General features: G+C 38.1%; 2 protein-coding genes across 3 annotated transcripts in view; one reads left to right on the forward strand and one right to left on the reverse strand.

Annotated features, from left to right (window-relative positions):
• Positions 1–1,640: 1,640 nt before the first annotated feature.
• Positions 1,641–4,984, reverse strand: LOC101164183 (dynactin subunit 3). The gene is made up of 7 exons (XM_004078341.4): positions 4,796–4,984; positions 3,915–3,999; positions 3,460–3,546; positions 3,265–3,348; positions 2,962–3,020; positions 2,814–2,873; positions 1,641–2,636 (listed from the first exon to the last, which is right to left on the reverse strand). The coding sequence occupies exons 1-7, from the start codon at positions 4,895–4,897 to the stop codon at positions 2,550–2,552; spliced, it is 564 nt and encodes a 187-aa protein (XP_004078389.1). The 5' UTR covers positions 4,898–4,984; the 3' UTR covers positions 1,641–2,549.
• Positions 4,985–4,994: 10 nt separating this feature from the next.
• Positions 4,995–18,537, forward strand: part of atg5 (autophagy related 5) — a 32,148-nt gene continuing 18,605 nt past the window's right edge. Inside the window, exons 1-7 of one of the 2 annotated variants that reach the window (XM_011485633.1) lie at positions 4,995–5,111; positions 5,241–5,298; positions 5,428–5,604; positions 6,127–6,254; positions 7,691–7,769; positions 8,143–8,305; positions 10,726–10,820. In XM_011485633.1, the coding sequence (XP_011483935.1) occupies positions 5,497–5,604; positions 6,127–6,254; positions 7,691–7,769; positions 8,143–8,305; positions 10,726–10,820 (573 nt within the window). In that variant the 5' untranslated portion in view covers positions 4,995–5,111; positions 5,241–5,298; positions 5,428–5,496. Of the gene's footprint in view, positions 5,112–5,240; positions 5,299–5,427; positions 5,605–6,126; positions 6,255–7,690; positions 7,770–8,142; positions 8,306–10,725; positions 10,821–18,537 lie in introns of those variants that run through there. The other variant, NM_001104780.1, reaches the window with a different exon arrangement.

Here is an 18,537-nt window from a genome sequence, read left to right on the forward strand (position 1 = left end):
CTGTTTATGTGGGAGACGTAGACATCTGTGGCAAAAAGCAAACAGAGGTCATTTATGAACAATCAAGTGAGTGTGCTTATATTTAAAGTTCAATGAAATGATCTAAAGGACAGAGTCCTAAACAACTGATTTGCTTACAGAGAAGATTTTCCGCTGTAAATTTTCTAAACTCCACTTGAATTTGGAGCCTGAGGTGAACAACTACCTAGACGACTATACGGATCCTTCATCTGGAAGAACGTACTGTAAAGGAGACGACAAGAGCATCATTGATCGCATCACGGAGACATATGAGGACTCGGGGATGTATGGCTTGTTTCACTACAACTGTGAACACCTGGCTACGTATGTGCGCTATGGAGTCAAGGTAGCAGTGCAGGTGAGTGCATGTATGACCATGAAGAAATAGTTTTTTATGTTCTGTTTTGGCTAAAACATAACAAATAAATATACATATGTTAATCTTTTCCCCCCCTCTGGGAGTCACAGTAGAGAAAAACTCAATCTGAAGTTCCTGACAAACAAAAACTGTCATCTTTAAAAACAAAGGGATACATTTATCTCCTTTCTGGCTTCAATAAGTTAATTATTTTTATAATAATTTAGGTCTAAAAAACAGCAGGAATGAAATATTTTCCTTTATTTACGTTGCTCATTTTTATATATATTAAAAATAAATAAAACTAATTCTTCTTCCACTTTCGGCTTCTCCCATCAGGGGTCGCCACAGCGAACAAGTCGCATGGTAAATTTGGCAATGTTTTACGCCGGATGCCCTTCCTGACGCAACCTTCTCAAACTGGGCTTGGAACCAGCAGAGGTAGAGAAGGGAACAAAAAATAAATAAAACTAATATAAACCAAAAAAAAATTAATTAATAGATTGTTGTTTTTAAGCGATATTTATTTATTTTTAACTGACATATGAAAAAAACATGATGCTGCATAATATGCAAAATCCAAAAATATAAAATCCAAGTTTGCAGCTGTGACACAAAATCTAAATCTTGACATAAAAATGTACAGTTCATGAGAAATGCACAAAAAAATAAACAAATTCAGGGCAAGATTTATTTAGATCAAAAGTGTCTTTGTGGTGATTTCCAGCTAATGGAAGGAAGACGATGAAATTAAATATATTATAAAAGTGTCCAGAAAACTTCTCCACCATTGACCGTCTATTAATTAAAGTCTGGCTGAATCTTTACTTTGATATTTTTTAATCCAGTTCTGACCTCATTATAAATGCGAAACCCTTTTAAATGTTTTCCTCTTGGTGTCTGTGAACACAGCTGCTTCTGCCGCTTTTGAGTAATTACAAGAACTGCTTAGCTTCTATAGGACTGACTGATGAAATATTTGATCAGGATTAAGATGAACGTTTTTATATTTACTCCCATTTTTCCTCAAGGTTCTCTGTTTTGTTACAGCTGGGCATGACTGGTGAGGGCTTCTCCATGACTCCTGAAGAAATCGACAAAGAACACTTGCTGCAGTTCCTCAAGAGGAAATCAAAACCACTTTTACATCAAAATGGTCTTTAGAATATCAGTCAACACAGCGCCCCCTGCTGGATACAAAGATGTAAATAAAGAGACCAGTGGACACAGATGGGTATTAAAATAAGAGAATTAGGGAATCTGGGAGGGCAAGAGTTTATAAACAGCTTTTAAGCACAAAGAAAAGCTAATCATTTCAGAAGAACAACCACTTTATTACTGTTACTTTTGCAGTTTAAAAGGGTGAGAATGTCCATGAGCATATTGACATTTCAGGCATCCAAACATCATTAAAAAACAGCTTAATGAAATGAACATCAATGCATAGCAGCTGTGCAGAGCCATTGAGCCACAGCCAAGACAAAAAAGACCCAAATCACAAGATCCAGCTCTGGTCTGCTTTCTTTAGAGCTCTGGTTTCCAAGTGCTTCCGGACCATTTAGAGAGGTTTTATAATAAAAAAAAAATTACTTTGAAATTGTATTTACTTATTTAGCAGTGGGGCTTAAACAATGCACTTACAAGGAGTTCTTTACCACAACTAAAGTATTCCAAATTTAGAAATTCATCAAGGGATTCATTATATATTTCTAGAAAGAAGCCATTGTGGATTTTAACAATGTACTAACCTGGACTGACACATTTTTCTTGAGGAACTCTTTAACTTCAGAATGTCTATATGAACAACATGGACACCAGTTTGTGTAACAGAGACACAAAAATGCTGCAGGGTGAGAATTCATTAAGGGTGTCAAGCTGTAAACACACAACTGTGAAGTCGGTGGTGTTTAAAATGGCAAAAACCTCCTGTTAACGCCTAAAAAGTGAGAAAGACACTAACTTTTCCCTAAATAAACAACCCAAAATTTGACCGACCCAAAAGATTTTAGACTTCTTAATTCATCGAAAATGTTCTCATTTATTTGCGGATCAGTCTGAGGCGTTTCTTTGAACATAAACTGATGCAGGAGGAAAAATAAGAAACAAGTTGGACAGAGTTTTGTCTGTGGTCCAGGCTTCTTCACCTCGAATCCAATCCTGTTTACAGAAACTACTCCACCGGTCGGATTCCTTTGGCCTCCTCCATGGTCCTCAGGCTCTCATCCCACTGGGTGAACTGCTTTGACAGCAGGAACATCTGATAACCAGACATTAACATTTCAGTTGCTGAAGAATTGACCCATTCACAAATAAATGAGTTTGAAAACACAGGGATGCTGCATATTAATATTATCGTCTTAATATTTCTGACTCTTCTCCTGAAACTAATACTTTGGACTGAATGTGAAGAACGAGTGCTGTATGTGGCTGGTACCATTTTGTTGTATTCTTCAAAAAGCTTCTTGACTTCCTGTGACTGAGCCTCAGTTTGGTCCTGAAAGATAATCAAACGTTACTTCAAAAGAGAAAAAACTGAAAGAAATTGAATGCAGTGGACTACAGAAAGGAAGAAAAAAGGCAACCTGTTCTTTAATGTGAATTTGTGACAGGCGATGCAGTTTGGTTGCGTGTTCAGGCACATCTGTAAAGCACCAAAACAGACATTGGAAGTTGTGAAATATTACAGAATCATAAACACATAACTATTTACGAAAAAATAACACTTTTAAAAAGGTCTAAAACTCAGAACTATATTTATTTTCAATATATTGAGTCAACGAGGTAGCAAAATATGACATTTTTTTCATGTTGCGTTTTAGTATTTTAATATTTAAAGAAATGTCTGAATGTTAGTGTTAAATTTGCATTTTTTTGATGAATTCTACCTCGGATGTAGGTACTGTCTAGTAGTGGCTGCAGGCTGCTGACCTGCTCCAGCAACGCAGCTTGAGACAGGAGGGAGTCTTCCTCTGATTGGAGAAGCAAAAGAACAAAAGTTTACTGTGTGTTTCAGTAGATTCATGAAAAGGACATCTTCTGTTAAACGCCAGGTTTGGTTTAACTGTCGTATCAGTTCCTACCAGCAAGGATGAACTCCAGTTTTATGGTGTCTGGTACTGTGATGTGATCGGTGAACTGCGGATCCAGATACTTCATTAGGTCCTCAACTGCATCACATAGCAGGGAATTAAAAAGATAGCAGAACAATTACAACCTATATTTAGAAAAAAGAAGATCCTTCAGACAGCTGAATTCTAAAATAAAGTTCTTGTCCAGATTTATTTATTCCTCTTCTCTAAACACTGCAGAATTTCCATTTTGTGTAATGCCAAAACTCCTATGACAATGACCTATTTGTAATTCACAAGTACTAGCTAGCTACAATGTGCTAATTTGTTTAACTACTATCCTTCTCCATACTTTATAATTCTATTAGTTAAATGCCGACAAACCATCAAAGCTAAATTCCTTCTTTTTGGAGTTCCTTCTGATGGAATAGGTAAAGATTCAATTATCAGTTTCTAGAATGACCTACTTTTTTTGTGCAGAATCTTTACTCGCTCCCTCTTGTTGGCTGTGTTAGTCAAAGCGGACTGAATCCTGGCCAAAGACTCTGCACACTAAAGAACAAGAGACAGGGATTACAGAAATTATTAGGGAAATTTCAAATTCTTAATTCAAAACACTTGTATCAATAAAAAGCATGGGAATTGAACAATAGATACACAGAAGTGTTTCCAATCTAAACAGCTGCAGGGGGGCAAAAACGCAAGAAGGACTAAGGCTAAACTCCCAGCCCAAAGTCTTTAAAAGTAAAAACAAAACAGCTATTAAAGATTCAATAAAATAAGTAATCACAAAAGAGAGTCCAGACACGTTATGTGGTTTGTGTATCACAAACAAATACTAAATGAAACTTAAGCACTAATTTAATGTCTGTAAAAACCGTCGTCCAGTGTCAGTCTCTCATCTTAGCTACCCTTTTTATTCACCATCACATGATGATGACGAGTCATCCCTCCTAGTGGAGGCTGACAACAATCACATGATCTAGTCAATTTCAGGCAGATAACACAATTTCTCAACACGATGCCACCAGCTAACGTCAATGAGATCCAGGGCACGTTGATTTTTCATGTATAGAAACGATCATGTACAGGCAACCTAACCCAAAGGTGGACCTGTTTCCATCGTACTATTTGATATAAAAATAAAATACATTTCGTGCAGTAATCCCATATTAAGCTTTTTGCCAACACTTACACTCTCTAAACTATAGTAAATAAGATAATATAGGCATCAATTTGTATAAAATTAGAACAATAATCGTTTTGCTATACTTGGCTAAATTAAATAGCTAACCAACGACGCCCTAAAAAAAATCCACTCATTATAATAATTCCGTAATTGGCGCACCTTAACTTGTTTTCCACTTCTAATTCTTCTTTCGCCATTTATTTGGTTCTCCAGTGCCTCGATACGCATTTCAAGGCTTTCGGTCTCCAGTGTTTTATCCATATTTAAAGCGAAAAAACAAGCACAACAAGCTCCGTACTCTGTGTTAGCAAGTAGCGTCGCACAATGATGACGTAGGCAATGGATGTTTATTCTTGTCGCCAGGGGTCGCTGTTTCTTTGGCAGGTCGTTGTCGTTTTCCGGTGACAGTCGAGAGAATGATAACATCTGATATGGCCCTAACCCCGTTTATGCTGAGAACAAATATCGACAAAAAGTAAGGATTTCTGACTTAGCGCTATCTCTTTTCATGCAGATTTCTGCGGACGTTAGTGACCCCGAAAGCAGCAGTAAAGCAAGTTCAATCGGTGACCTTAATTTTAATGATACATTCATTTTTCCTTAGCTTAGCTAGCTTCCATGCTAACGTCACTTCTGGACTTTTCCGTCTCGTAGTTTGACAGGTAAGTTGCTGCCTCCGTAATGTAATTACTGCTTACTGCAGATATATTTTTCTTCCCAAAATGCTTCAGAGATAGGAATGTTAAATATTTAAATGCACGTTTTACCTAAATGAATAATTTTCATCTAAGATTTAGAACTTCTCGGGATCCTGTGTTTGGGGAGTTAGTAATTCATGTGCCACTGGGAGCTCCAGCAGAATGGCAGATGACAAAGACGTGCTGAGGGATGTCTGGTTCGGCCGTATACCCACCTGCTTCACCCTTAACCCGGATGAAGTCACTGAGAGAGAGGCAGAGCCATACTATGTGAGTGCAGCGTGTACTATGTATGTCACACACCTCATTTTTGAAACCCCATCCAGGCACCTTGAAAGCTTTTTTTTGTATGTGTGTGTGTCTGAATATATTAGTTTTCCGTTGCATTTTTGTTTTTTACATTCATTTCTCATCATTTAGATTTCATGTCTGCTTAATGGATAAGCAGCTTTAAAAATGCCTGTAAGGAAAATATTTAAACTAGGGACAGGATTCATTCTTAGCTTTTTTTGTGCCACACATCATAAAGGAGAAGAATATGCTCTGATTTACAGTGTTTGATGCTTGATTTCGGATTTTTACATGACATTAAAGACCACAGCAATTCTTTCTCAGAAATTGACGCATTCATGAATGCTTTTGCACCCATTTCTCGTAACTATCTCTTGTATTATTGCACATAAACTGACAAACTGAATGGAAGCCACTTCTCTGAAATCGAAATTAGGATTTAATGTAACTCTTGGGGCTTAAAATACTCTGAATGACATTTCTTTGTGTCCTCTTTGTCAGCTGCTGTTGCCCAGGGTGAGTTACCTGCCTCTGGTCACAGACAAGGTGAAAAAACACTTCCTTAAAGTGATGAGGACAGAAGATGTGGAGGAGATGTGGTTTGAGCATGAAGGAACACCTCTCAAATGGTGAGAAAATGACTCCAAAACTAAATGCTTTCTTCAGTCTTGTCATTAGAAATAATGCCAAATATGTGGATTGTGAGTTGATCCTTTCTCTGTTTTCATTTAATAAAACAATTTTTAAAAATTCAATCTTTAGGGGATTTTTTTTGGCATTGTTGTATTTAGTTGCCAGAGTTTGAATGAATATAATGTGTCTGCTCACAACTTCAAAACTGTCTAAAACGTCTTTCCACAAGATGTCACTGTTGTAACACAAACAACAAATTAAAAAAAGGGGAAAATCTGCCTTTTTCTGACACACTACACTACAGAAATGCAGCAGCTCTGACTGCTTTAATGCTGTCCAAACATCATAAACACAGTTATACTCAAATTCCAGCGCATGTAGCATTGGGGACACAGTTAGGACTAGTAGAAATTAGGGTAATCTGGTGTCAAATGTATTTTGGCATTGAACAAATACAATAGTAAGGAGAACATTTCAGCTGTTGAAGTCCCATGAGCTGCCATACACCTGGATGTGCTCTGGGGGAGCAGGCATCTGCAGTCACAGCTGGGTGCAGGAGCCATTTGTTGGATTAACCCCAACACCAGCTGGATTCATTGTGTATGAAAGTAAGATTGGGTGAGTGTCAAGCAGGGAAGCATTGGGTCCCATTTTTAGAGTTTTGGTATGACCTGGCTGTGGGTTCAAACCTATTACATTCCAGTCTTAGTGCAGGACACTCTACCTCTAGGCCACCAAGTTGACAGAATTGTCATTTGGACCATAATGCTGAACATTACATAAAATTGCTCATGCTTATTGTGTTTTATGTGCTCAATCTAAGCATAAACGTTGAAATTACCGTGATTTTTAATGCAGCTGCTGAGGTATATTTGCCAAACTTGGAATGTTGGCTGGAAATAAAAAAAAACATTTAGTTTTAAATTATAGGTTGCTTTTGTGCCCTGAAATGTACTACTGGACCTGCACAATATATCGCAAATTTATTGTTATCGCAATATCAAGCTGTGCAAATCTCACATCCCAAAAGACGACGAAAATTGCGATAAATGGTCACCTTAAATGTGCTAAAACAACCAGCTTGAAGTATTTAAGGAATCAAATAAATTCCTTTATGCATTTGACCAATCAGACGGATGCCTTCACGTTGTTGACCAATTGGATGGAGCCCTTTTAAGTTAGATGTTAGCTTCCTATGTAGACGAGGGTTAACTCTTGTTTAAATTAAGCTGTTGCAGTGAAATGGAAATGATGTTTTTGGTTGTTTTGCTAAATGTTCATGTATCGCAAGTAACATCATCATCATCGCAATATTTATAGCTAACATCACATATCCGGAGTTTTCCTTATATCGCGCAGCCCTATTCCCCTCTGATGTTGAACTGAAGCAGATTTTTTCTGCTCCATTTTTCTTGCATCTCCTTGATTTAAGGCACTACCCGATTGGAGTTCTGTTCGACTTCCATGCCTCAAACACGGTCTTACCCTGGAGCATCACGGTGCACTTTAAGGTAAGAGCCAGTTTAAAAACAGAGGCTTGTTTTCCTCTATTACTTTAATCTGCAGGGATTTTAAGGTGTTTTTTCTTTAATTTGGAATTTTTTTAATATTATCCAAATTTGCAAAATTGGTTTTCTGAGCTAATATTGAGGATTTGTTATATAAAATTACATTTAATGGCTATACATGTGTATTATTTTTAACAACGTTTTTGCAAACAAAAAGAGTAAATCAACATTGACCGGTACGTTTTGCCTGCATATTAATTTTTTTAAAACAATAATTTAATTATTGTCCTTTTTTTAATTTTGCTATTACGTAAATGGCAACATTGATTGATCTTCCTTTTTTTTTAAATATAACACTTTTGGCTGCGAACGGCAGAATTTTCCAGATGTAGACCTCCTTCACTGCCCCACCAACTCCATGGTAGAGGCCCACTTCATGTCCAGCATCAAGGAGGCCGATGCCCTGAAGCACAAGAGTCAAGTGGTTAACGACATGCAGAAGAAAGACCACAAACAGCTGTGGATGGGCCTGCAGAACGGTGAGACGCGCATGCGCACACGTCTTCCCGCAGAGACCACAGGCAGCTGTCGGAAGTCATACACGCTCACACATTCACTAATTAACGCTCCGATCCCCACATGCTGTCGCACTGCAACTCATCCACCCACACTCAGGCTCACACGTGCATCTGAGCATGCTCAGTGAGGATCCATTCCCACTTTTACTCCCTTTTATGTGTTGTTTTAAATAAATCTAATCATTTCTGTAGAATCCTGATTAGTATTATTATTACGACATGCATGAAAACCCCGGCTTTGAACTTCTGTCTCCCACTACTGCTTGAGCTCTTGATTTCCCATCTGTCCACAAAGGTTCTTTTCCTTTCTCCGTTCTCTAAGCTTGTGCTGTTTAGTGCAGGTTATTCTGGGGAGGTCTGCAAATGAGCTTGAAGCTTGTGATGTGGGAGTTGGCTCATGGGCAGATGGAAGGCATTCCTGTATTTGGGGGTTTCTTTTAAACATGTTATCTTAAAAAACAACAACAACAAGCTTTCCATGGATTGAATCTGGTCGTTTTGATCAAAAAATAGAACTGTAAAAACTTCCACTGCTTGGAATTCTGCACCAGTGGTTTCACTTTATCTTTTTTTATATATTTTTTTATCATTAGAAAACCAAAAACAGGTCAAATCGATCTGACAGATCAACATGTATTTCATTTTCAAAGATTATTGTTTTTGTACTCAAACATCTCTTGCTTGATAATTTCTTCAGTTCTTTAGTTGATGGATTGACTTGGTCGATAGGTAATGAATTTGCACTTCTTAGTTTGATTTATTTTCCCCCATAACTGTAAATCCATTTAAAGGCCTATCCAATTGGTTTGGACTGTAGCGATATCATTCATGCTCCTTCTTTCTGTGTCTGTGAAGCCTTTTTACTCTCATATGCAGATATTGTGCATATATTCTTAATGGCTGGAAATAATCTCTAATTTATGATATGTGGAAACATGTTTATTTTTTTTATTTCAAAGTTTTTTGGTCAATTAGTTTTGAGTCTTCAGAGGCCAAAAAGTAAAGCTGAAAATCTCATTTTGTCTGAGAAAATGTAAACGTGATATTTTTCTGTTGCTGACAAAACTGTTGACTCTTTTTTTGACGACATTGTGCAGAAAAAAAAGCCCAGAGCTTCACATCAACCCAGTTCCAGCTGCTTCTGTTTTCCAATTCCCTCTGAAACCTCATGAGTGAAAAAACACGCCAGAAAAAAACCTCGCATTTAAACATTCACACATTCATCTGTGAAATCAGTTGAAGAGCTGATGAAAGGAGGGGCTTTGCATATGAAAGTGAGAGATGAAACCCCATCTGAACCAAAACTTTCACATCCAAAACAGACTTGAAACAGAGAGGACTTCAACTTTCATCCCAGGAAGAAAATGACATATGAACAAATCTGAAACTTGCACATGTTGTGCCCATTTGTGCTGTTAGGACTTCTTAGAACATAAAATATAAATTCTCTCTACTTTCTGTACTCCACCAGAACAATAACAGTGTTGAAAAGTGTTTTTTTCATTAATTGATGTTATTTTATATCTAAAAAGTAACAATTGGAAGGCAGTAGTCTGTCTCGGTTGGGAAAAGTCTGCATGTCTTGTGTGAAGGCAAATCGGCAGCATTCTGATCTTGCTACAGTTTGAATTATTTCAGCCAAATCTGGATGCAATCCAGTCATGTCAACTGACTACTGACTGCAGAAGTGAATACGAGAATAATGACACTTTGTCATTGTAATTGTTTTATTTTATTACTTCCATTGCAAACCATAACCGGACGATGAAACACCCTGACAAAACTGAAATGCTTACATCTGGCTTTACAAACTGTGCAGTTAGTTATCGCCCATCATGCTCGTTTTTTTTTTTTTTCTGACATCTGTGTCCTCCTGGTCTCTAAACGTCTGTCAGTGAAAGTTGTGAATTGGTCCTCAGCTTGAAGCTCACACTGGTGTTTGCAGCTGGTGGCTGTTGCTCCTTTTGCATTGGATTTGCATCAACTTTTCCAGGTCACTTCAGTCTTTAGTTTGACCTTCACACACTGAATCTCAAAAGGCAATCAGGATGTAAAACAGAGATCTTTCTTTTGAATGTTGATGTCGATTTTATTTGAACTATTTTTAATAGTTTGGACACATTCGTTGTAATAATGCTTCGACTTTGGTTGGTTGGCTTATTATTTTATGAAAGTAAATACTGTAGAAATGGCCTTACAGCTTTATGTACTTATTTATGTCTCTTCCATTATTGATGAGTCTAAGTTACCTCGTGTTTAAAAACAGTTTCAAATGTATGCCAGCAGGAGGCGTAGTTGCACCACTTAAAGTCCAAGCGCCTGCGGTTTGACTGGTTTTTGCAGTCGTTGATGGTTGTTTGTTTGTTTGTTTGCTGCTCCAGATAAGTTTGACCAGTTCTGGGCCATGAACAGGAAGCTGATGGAGTATCCCACAGAGGAAGGCGGCTTCAGATACATTCCCTTCAGGATATACCAGGTAACATCATTTTAGATACACCAGCAAAACAAGCAACACAACAGTTCACAGAAAAAGGATGTTTTGCCTAATTTCTCCTGTAGAGGGAGCCAGAGGTCTGCATAAAAAGAAATCTATCAGATGTCTTTGTTCTGTGCAGCGAAAAATCATTTTGGCATGTAACATGGCATAAATATAGAGTCCAACACATTAAGTTTACCTTTTAAATGATAAAACGGGGAGAATCGTTTTTTTATACAGCGTACAAGTTAATGATAAGTCAAGCCTCTGGCTGATATCTCCTCCAAATAACAACCTGTCGGCTCTCTTTATTGTCTACCTTAGTTCTGGGGATGTCATCCCCAAACAAGAATAGTCTCAACAAATTCATGCTTTCAAACAACTCTTACATATTTGCCCCATTTTTATGAGGTAATTTAAAGACTTAATCTCTACTAACCTAATCAAACATGCTGGTACTTGATATGATTAATGGCCGATTTAGCAATAACGCCTTCAACAATCAAGCGGGGAAAAAATGTTGGATTTCTTTTTGCTGGATGGTATTTTTTGGATGGAAATTAATTTGGCATCTATGACTCTACGTGTAATTCCATCACCCCAGGATGAGCCACTGGGCGAGCCCGGCTCTTCTGTCTGGGTTGAGGAAGGAACTAACGGCTTTACGTTTGCTGTTTCTTCTCCTGACTCAGGTAGAAAGTCCCTTTGGAGAGCAAAAGAAAAAAAACAAAAAGAAGGCACGATGAATAAGTGGGTGATTTTTTTTCCTGGAAAACCTTAGTCTGCCGCAAGCCAGACGGAGGGGTCAAAGCGAATTGAGTCAAGCGTTAAGACGTTCTTGAGGATGGCGGAACTGTAAAAACGCTTACGAATCGAATCTTTGTTTTAATTTGGTCTTTTTTTTAAGACAGTCGTCATAGTTCAGCCAGGCAGATGAAAACATCTCGATATTAACAACAAGACGTGTTGGAACTCTGCTTTAAGTCTTCAAGTGCCTTGATCTCTAGTGGCTGCAAACAGAAAGCCCCCCCCCCCCGTCACTGTCATTGAGTCTTTGTGAAAACATCACAGCCTGTCAAGACAAGTTAGGGTAATGGAAAGTAATGAGTCGGACCACCAAGCCGCTCCGACAAAAAGGGAAAGATTCGGATGATCGTCTCAGAGTTTTTTTTCCAGAAAAACCGTTTGGATGTGCTGAGAAACTGAAGTGAACCTTCCTACCAAACATGTTCTTCCATCACCGTATCTGCTCTGACAGCTGGTAATTTCCCAGCATGATGATTTATCATTCGGCAGTAAAAGTTCTAATTAGAGTTGGAGGGTGATGCATATGGATGCGTTTACATTTTTGCACAACAACAGGGGCAGAGCATCAGCTGTCAATCACCGTTATCCCCGTCTGCTTTGAGATTCTGGGTTTTTGTTTTCACTTTAGCATCGCTGGCACATGCATAAAGCCTTGTGCGTCTTGACAAAAGCATTCTTGTTTTTAGCAATAAAACATGGGCCTTTTAAAGTGGAGGACTAAAACATGTAGTGCAACCAACGCAGCCCGCCCTCTCAGACATTCACTTGTTGAAACTGTAAAGCCATCTTTCGACTGGTTGAGAAGAATCCAGTTTGTGGCGGTTTTCTTGGCTGAATTGAAAGTCTCCACGGTCATTTATGAGCTGCACTGGTCTCATGACAATGGCAGCATCAAAGTCTGTTCCGGCCTCATGGGGCTGTTTCCAAATCCACAGGACAAAAGGGTGGATAGTTGTGGAGACAGTTTGGTTTTTAATCTGAGTAATTTATAAGTAACACTTGTCTAGGGATTCTGACAAAGACTTTGAACTTAATCAGTTCATTATGATCATTTTCTTGTTTGAAGTGTCAATGGCGACTTTCACTCTTGAACATTAAGGCGGCAGAAGTTCAGGATTTGGACAAATTGAAAGAAAAAAAAGTCCCCATGTTGATGTAATTCCTCTCTATTGGATTGTTTTTCTGCCACCTGACTGATTAGTCCATTAGAATTTAAAATGTCCAAACTTGACCTATTCTCGGTGTTTGACATTGTGACCACTATCTCAGCAACAATGATTGAGATTATATTTTATTTTTTTTAAAAGGCAGGAGCTGGATTGTGTGATTAAAACACAAGACTTGTTTACTCAAAATCCAAAGCCACATTAAAAAAACAAAACAACTTAAATCGACTCATTGGATTTGAGAGATATGAATGCAGAGGTGGAGTTAAGGCCATGAGTGAAGCACCTTTGATTCAATAGTACAGATGCGTCTGCAAGCTAAAGCTGGAATCGTATAAAATCAAAAAATGTCTATTTTCTTAAATGAATAAAAGTGAACTAAAGTTGCTTAATGGAAAAACAAGGTATTTATGCCTTTAAATATACCATTTATGTGTTTTAATTTTTTTTAACCTTGAAGAGTTTGCAAAAACGTAAAAAGAGTTGCATCTTCACCTGTTGGTTCCCAAAAGTGAACGTCTCATTAAACTGCCAGACAGAAAAGCTTCAGAAAAACATCAAAAGTCACAGCTTTGACTTTGTAGGCTTGTGAAGTTAGGGCACATCATTTTTTATTAAATAAAAAAACCACAATTGCACAGTATGAAAAGTGCAACATGTTGACAGAAACAACTCCTTTTCTTCAGCTTTCAAGCATGGAAGTGGAGAGAGTATGATGATATGACGACATAGTTCATGAAGGATTCTATATTTAAAAGGTGGCCAAACTGGTTTTCCAGTTCCTCCAACAAAGTTAAAAACTCAGCAAAATGTTGATAGATGTTTCGCTTTTAGATAATATGCAAAGAGCAAAATGTAAGAAATAATGTGATGTAGAGATCATTTGAGTTTGCTCTTCAACATCTTATTTTGGGGTATGCCATAACATTTAAAACAGCAGAACTGAAAGGACAGGCGGTACCATGAGAGTCCAACGCTTTTGTTTGACACAGTCGTTTTTCTTCCTCCTTTAACGCCGTATTTCCCTCCAAATGTAGAATGACAAAAACCTTGAAGGAGAAACTCACAAAATCAAAATTGTGTAGTTTTTTTTGCTCTACTGAGTATTGAAAAAGAGGAATTTTATTCATGTTATTAATATTTCTTGATTTTTCCCATTTATGGTACTTTATTTACATTGTGGATAAATCAAAAAGAATTTAAACAAAAAAAGAAAAAAATAATAATTTGAAGCTGCCTTGCACCCGCACACAATCGCAGAGTTCCTTGTAGCTAGGTTGTGGTATTTAGTGTAAATAGCATGTGTTGTGTTTGATTCAGAGGGCATTAATGACAACACTCAGCTCTAATAATGGAGGGCTGGTGTCCGTCTCGTCTGGTCTTCACAGAGGTGGTGTCACGCCGTGAATTCCACTCCTGCCTGTGTCTGTGATTGTGACTTTAAATAAGGATAATCCTTTATCTGAAATGGTTTTATCTTCTGTATGTGATTTTTGTAAATATTATTTTAACAAATACAAGAATAAAATCTGAAAATCTTTTCAAAAACTGTTTCCAGTGATTTCCAGTAAGCGTTTCTGTTTTTCTTTGTAAACATTGTCTTTTGTTTTTTTGGATTGCTCACACTCCGGAACGTGGCTGGTGTGTTACTTTTGTGATGACGCCTCTCTGTGATTTAAAAAGCCAGAGGGGACGGCTGTCTCGCTGCACGGAAAGTGAAAATTACTATCTTTCCTTTAAAGATGGCTTACATTGTTGCTGGACAGGTTCTCTCCCGTGTTACCGCTCCCTGACTCAGAGTTTGCTCACCAACCCCCAATGCAAAGCGAGCGGTCCACCTCCAGCCAGCCAGCCAGCCAGCCAGCCAGCCAGCCAGCCAGCCAGCCAGCCAGCCAGCCAGCCAGCCAGCCAGCCAGCCGTTTATGTTGTGGTGCTCCTAAGGGGAGCTGCTTGTGAGAATGCACACTGCCTTCCAGATAACTTGTAATGGCTGACTGAGACGAGGCGGATGTGGTGACTGCACAGACAATTACAAAATGCTGGGAACGCTGGAAACAGTTGGATGTAGTCATGCCAGAGGCGGCAGGTGATGAGCAGGGAATTTCTCCCATTTACAGTAAAAAATGTTGGAAACAAGTTCTTGTGCAATCTTTTTATTCTTTGGAAATTCTATGATCCAGACCTGAAATTATTTGTGTGGTTTGCATTTGATCTTTGTTGCATTCTTAATCAGAACTGAAACACAAATTCAGTCACTAGTGCCAAGTATCACTGTCAAAATACCACAGGGTATCAATTTATCTTTCCAATTCCCATTAAAACACATTTTATTTGGTCACAAAATACAAGTTTTCATATTACTAGTGATATAAATGGAACAAAGATGATAAAGTGATAATTTCCTACACTGAAAACTACCTGGAAGTAGTTTTTTGCCTCACAATATATAAAAAATACATAAAATGAAAAACAATTGATGGATTTGATCAGCTTATATTTAATTAAAGGTTCATTTAAAACAGATTTTTTAACCCAATCCTTCTTAAATGTTTTTTTCATTCCGCAGTTTTATTCAAAGAAGATTCTTATTTCTTATCTCACTTTTAATTGAGAAGATTCTTCCAAAAAATGGTGTCTGACCTAAAAATAAAAGGAACTGAAAATTAATTTAGCAAAGGATTATCCTGGAGTCTTGTGGTAAGGCTTTCTCTAACTGTGCAAAGGGGGTTAACCCTGGTTCACTCGGCCCCATTTCTTTGCCTCCAATTAGATGGATTGATTTGGCTCCATCAATTAGTTGGCATCTTGAGCTCCTCTGCTCTTTTCACTCGGCGTGAGCGGCCCATATCTTTTCACCTGAGAGCTAATCACCTCGCTCTCATTGCGTTGCTGTGCCAGCTAAGGTGTCACAGCGCCTAAAAAGAAAGTGTCTCCATCCAAACAATATCATGCATCTCCCCTGAAGGATCGATAGCTTCTGCTTTGTGCGCCGACCGCCTGCATAATTCATGTTTAGCCTCTCAACTATGCAATAAAGTAGCTGTCACTTAGTGCACTCTCTCTGCTCCGGGTCTTGGCGATGATCCTGCACGAAAGGCCGTGCTTCCTGTCAGTGACTCAGTGTTTCTGTGTAACCTAAGCAAGGCCTTCGCGCCTCCGCCGCCACCTCCTTGTTGCTGCTTCGCGCCTGGCTTGGCGGTGTGTAGTTACTAAAGGGTTACTTGATCCAACTCGTCATCGGTTTCCTTTTCACAGCTTCATGATTAGGCCATATAGTGTGTCGGACTCTCCGCTTGACACCTCAGGTTGGGTATCAGCTTAGCTGGATCTGTCTTGTTAAGAAGACAGCTTTGCCATTGTCCTGTGATTCTCAGGAGGTAAGAACAAACCAAGAGTCTGAAATCGTCTAATCTTTTCCTCACCTTTCAGGAGAATTCAAGGGTAATGGATCAACAAGTTTTAGAAACAACACAAAGAGCTTTTACTGTTTCCAATTTGTAAGATAGATTCTCTGCTCTGCAGTTGCCTGATACTCTTATTTTTAAATTTGTTTTAACCACATTTTAGCCCCAACTGCATCAAACACGCCACTGTATTTTACTCCATCAATTTGATCGTTTCTCTTAATGTTGCACTACCCATTCATAAAAAAAAGCTGCTGCTTTGGGATAAAGAAAGATGATTAACCAAATGGCACATACACAGTAGGTCACCAGCTGTCACTAACTCTATAGGATGGTGTCAGGCTCCCAGCCCTTTTTTTTTCCTGAAGCCCTGATGACATGGGTGACTTTGTGGCCACCAATGAATTTTTAACTTGATTCTTAACTGATAGGGAGGTGAGCGTTTACAAAGAGCATCCTTGCTTCCTTGCCAAAATCAGATTAAGGACCCAGGTTTTAAAGCATGCTACACTGCAACTCAGTTTGCACAATAATATAAATGTATAACTTTTGTGTTGTGACCCAACATTGCAGAGTTTTTTTTTCCTTAAGGGGTTTGCATCTTTGCAAAGGAATTCTTTCATCGCTAGTGAAAGTGCAATTATTTATATTTAAGGTTCAGCTGAAAGTAAGAAATAGTTTAGTGTCTCAAAGCCAAAGAACCAACAGAATCACAATTCAAACTACAACCAATATCCAATCAGCACATATTTAGACCTCCACCTGGAAATGATGTCGACCCGACTTGACGTGTAGAGTTTGTGTTTTATTTGAAATATTATTCATCTGTTAAATGGTTCTTCTAATGTTTTTGAATAATATTTTTTTCTGATTTGGTTGAAAGGATTTGATTAAATGCAGGAACAATTATAAATTAATACTTTTGGTTAGGCCTGCACAATAAATCGCACATTTAAATGGGCTAATCTTGTGGCAGCTTAAGGTTTTTAACGAATCAGATAAATCCCTTTATGCATTTGACCAATTGGAAAGACGCCTTCACGTTGTTGACCAATCGGATGGAGCCCTTTAATGTTAGTTGCTGGGATCTTATGTAGACGAGGGTTAACTCTTGTTTAACTTAAGCAAATACAGTGAAATGGAAATCCAGTATTTGGTTGTTTTGTTTAATGTATTGCAAGTTACATCGTCATCACAATACTGATCAATAATTTTGCATATCGCAAGTTTTCCTCATATGCTAATATGAGATAGATAATTGGTCGATAATTGTTTTTTTCTTTTTTAACTTGTCCTGTACAACAGCTGAGCAGATCAGAGCTGATGGCCTGTTGTGTTGGACAGATTTTACTGTTACAATAGGGGTTTATGGATCTTCAGACAAACGGAGTGTATATTTGTATAAACCCCTTATGTATTTGAGGGTAAGCTTTATTTATGGTAATTATATTTGTATGCATTCCTCGTTGGACCGGACAGAAGGAAGGAAGAGAAAAAGAAATAGAGTAGGATGTTAGAGATGGGGGGGATAAGGGGTTAGAATGAGGGTAGATGGGGGGGGGGGGGGGGAGGCGATAAAACAAAGTGAAAACATCAGCGTCTCATAAGTAAAATAATACATTTAAAATGTTGGTAGATAATTGGTCAAACAGTTTAAAGGAACTGCTCAAACTGGGGGAAGGCAGTGTTGAACTTTGGGTTCCTTTGAAGATAAAACAGCTGAATTTACGGAGGAATTCTCTGTTCTCATTTATTTTTGAGCTACTGAAGCAAAGTAGATGAGAGAGAGAGAGTTGAGTTTTAAAACACCTTCAATGACCAAACATCATTACACAAAACAAACAAGTGCACCGAACCGGTTTGGCCATTTTTCCTCCACAGCTATGATAAGAATTACGTCCTTACTATAGCTGAAAATACTCCAAACATCTTGAATGCTGCAACCCGTATGAACAATCATCATTTTTCCAAAGATGGTTTGTAATCTCAGAAAGAGGGACTCCCTGTACTCCTAAGTAAATGATGGAATTTGTGTATGTCTTTTTAATCACATGTTTTTAATTAGATTTTTATAAATTTTCACCCTTTATTTCACAGTGAAACGCCTGAACTTAAGGCGTTTCTGCTGGAATCTTTTCACAACCCACACAATATTTGATAGTATTTAACTAATGATTTAACAGTGGATAACTTATATAACCAGGTTCGAGGATATTTGATTTGGTTTGTAGAGATTAAGTTATTATGAGACCTTTAAATCACCTCATAAAAATGGTTTAAATATGTAAGATTTGTTTGTAAGCATGAAGTTTGTTGAGACTATTCTTGTTTGGGAATGAG

The sequence above is a fragment of the Oryzias latipes genome, chromosome 16, assembly GCF_002234675.1.
Source record: "Oryzias latipes chromosome 16, ASM223467v1".
Taxonomy (NCBI): Eukaryota; Metazoa; Chordata; class Actinopteri; order Beloniformes; family Adrianichthyidae; genus Oryzias; species Oryzias latipes.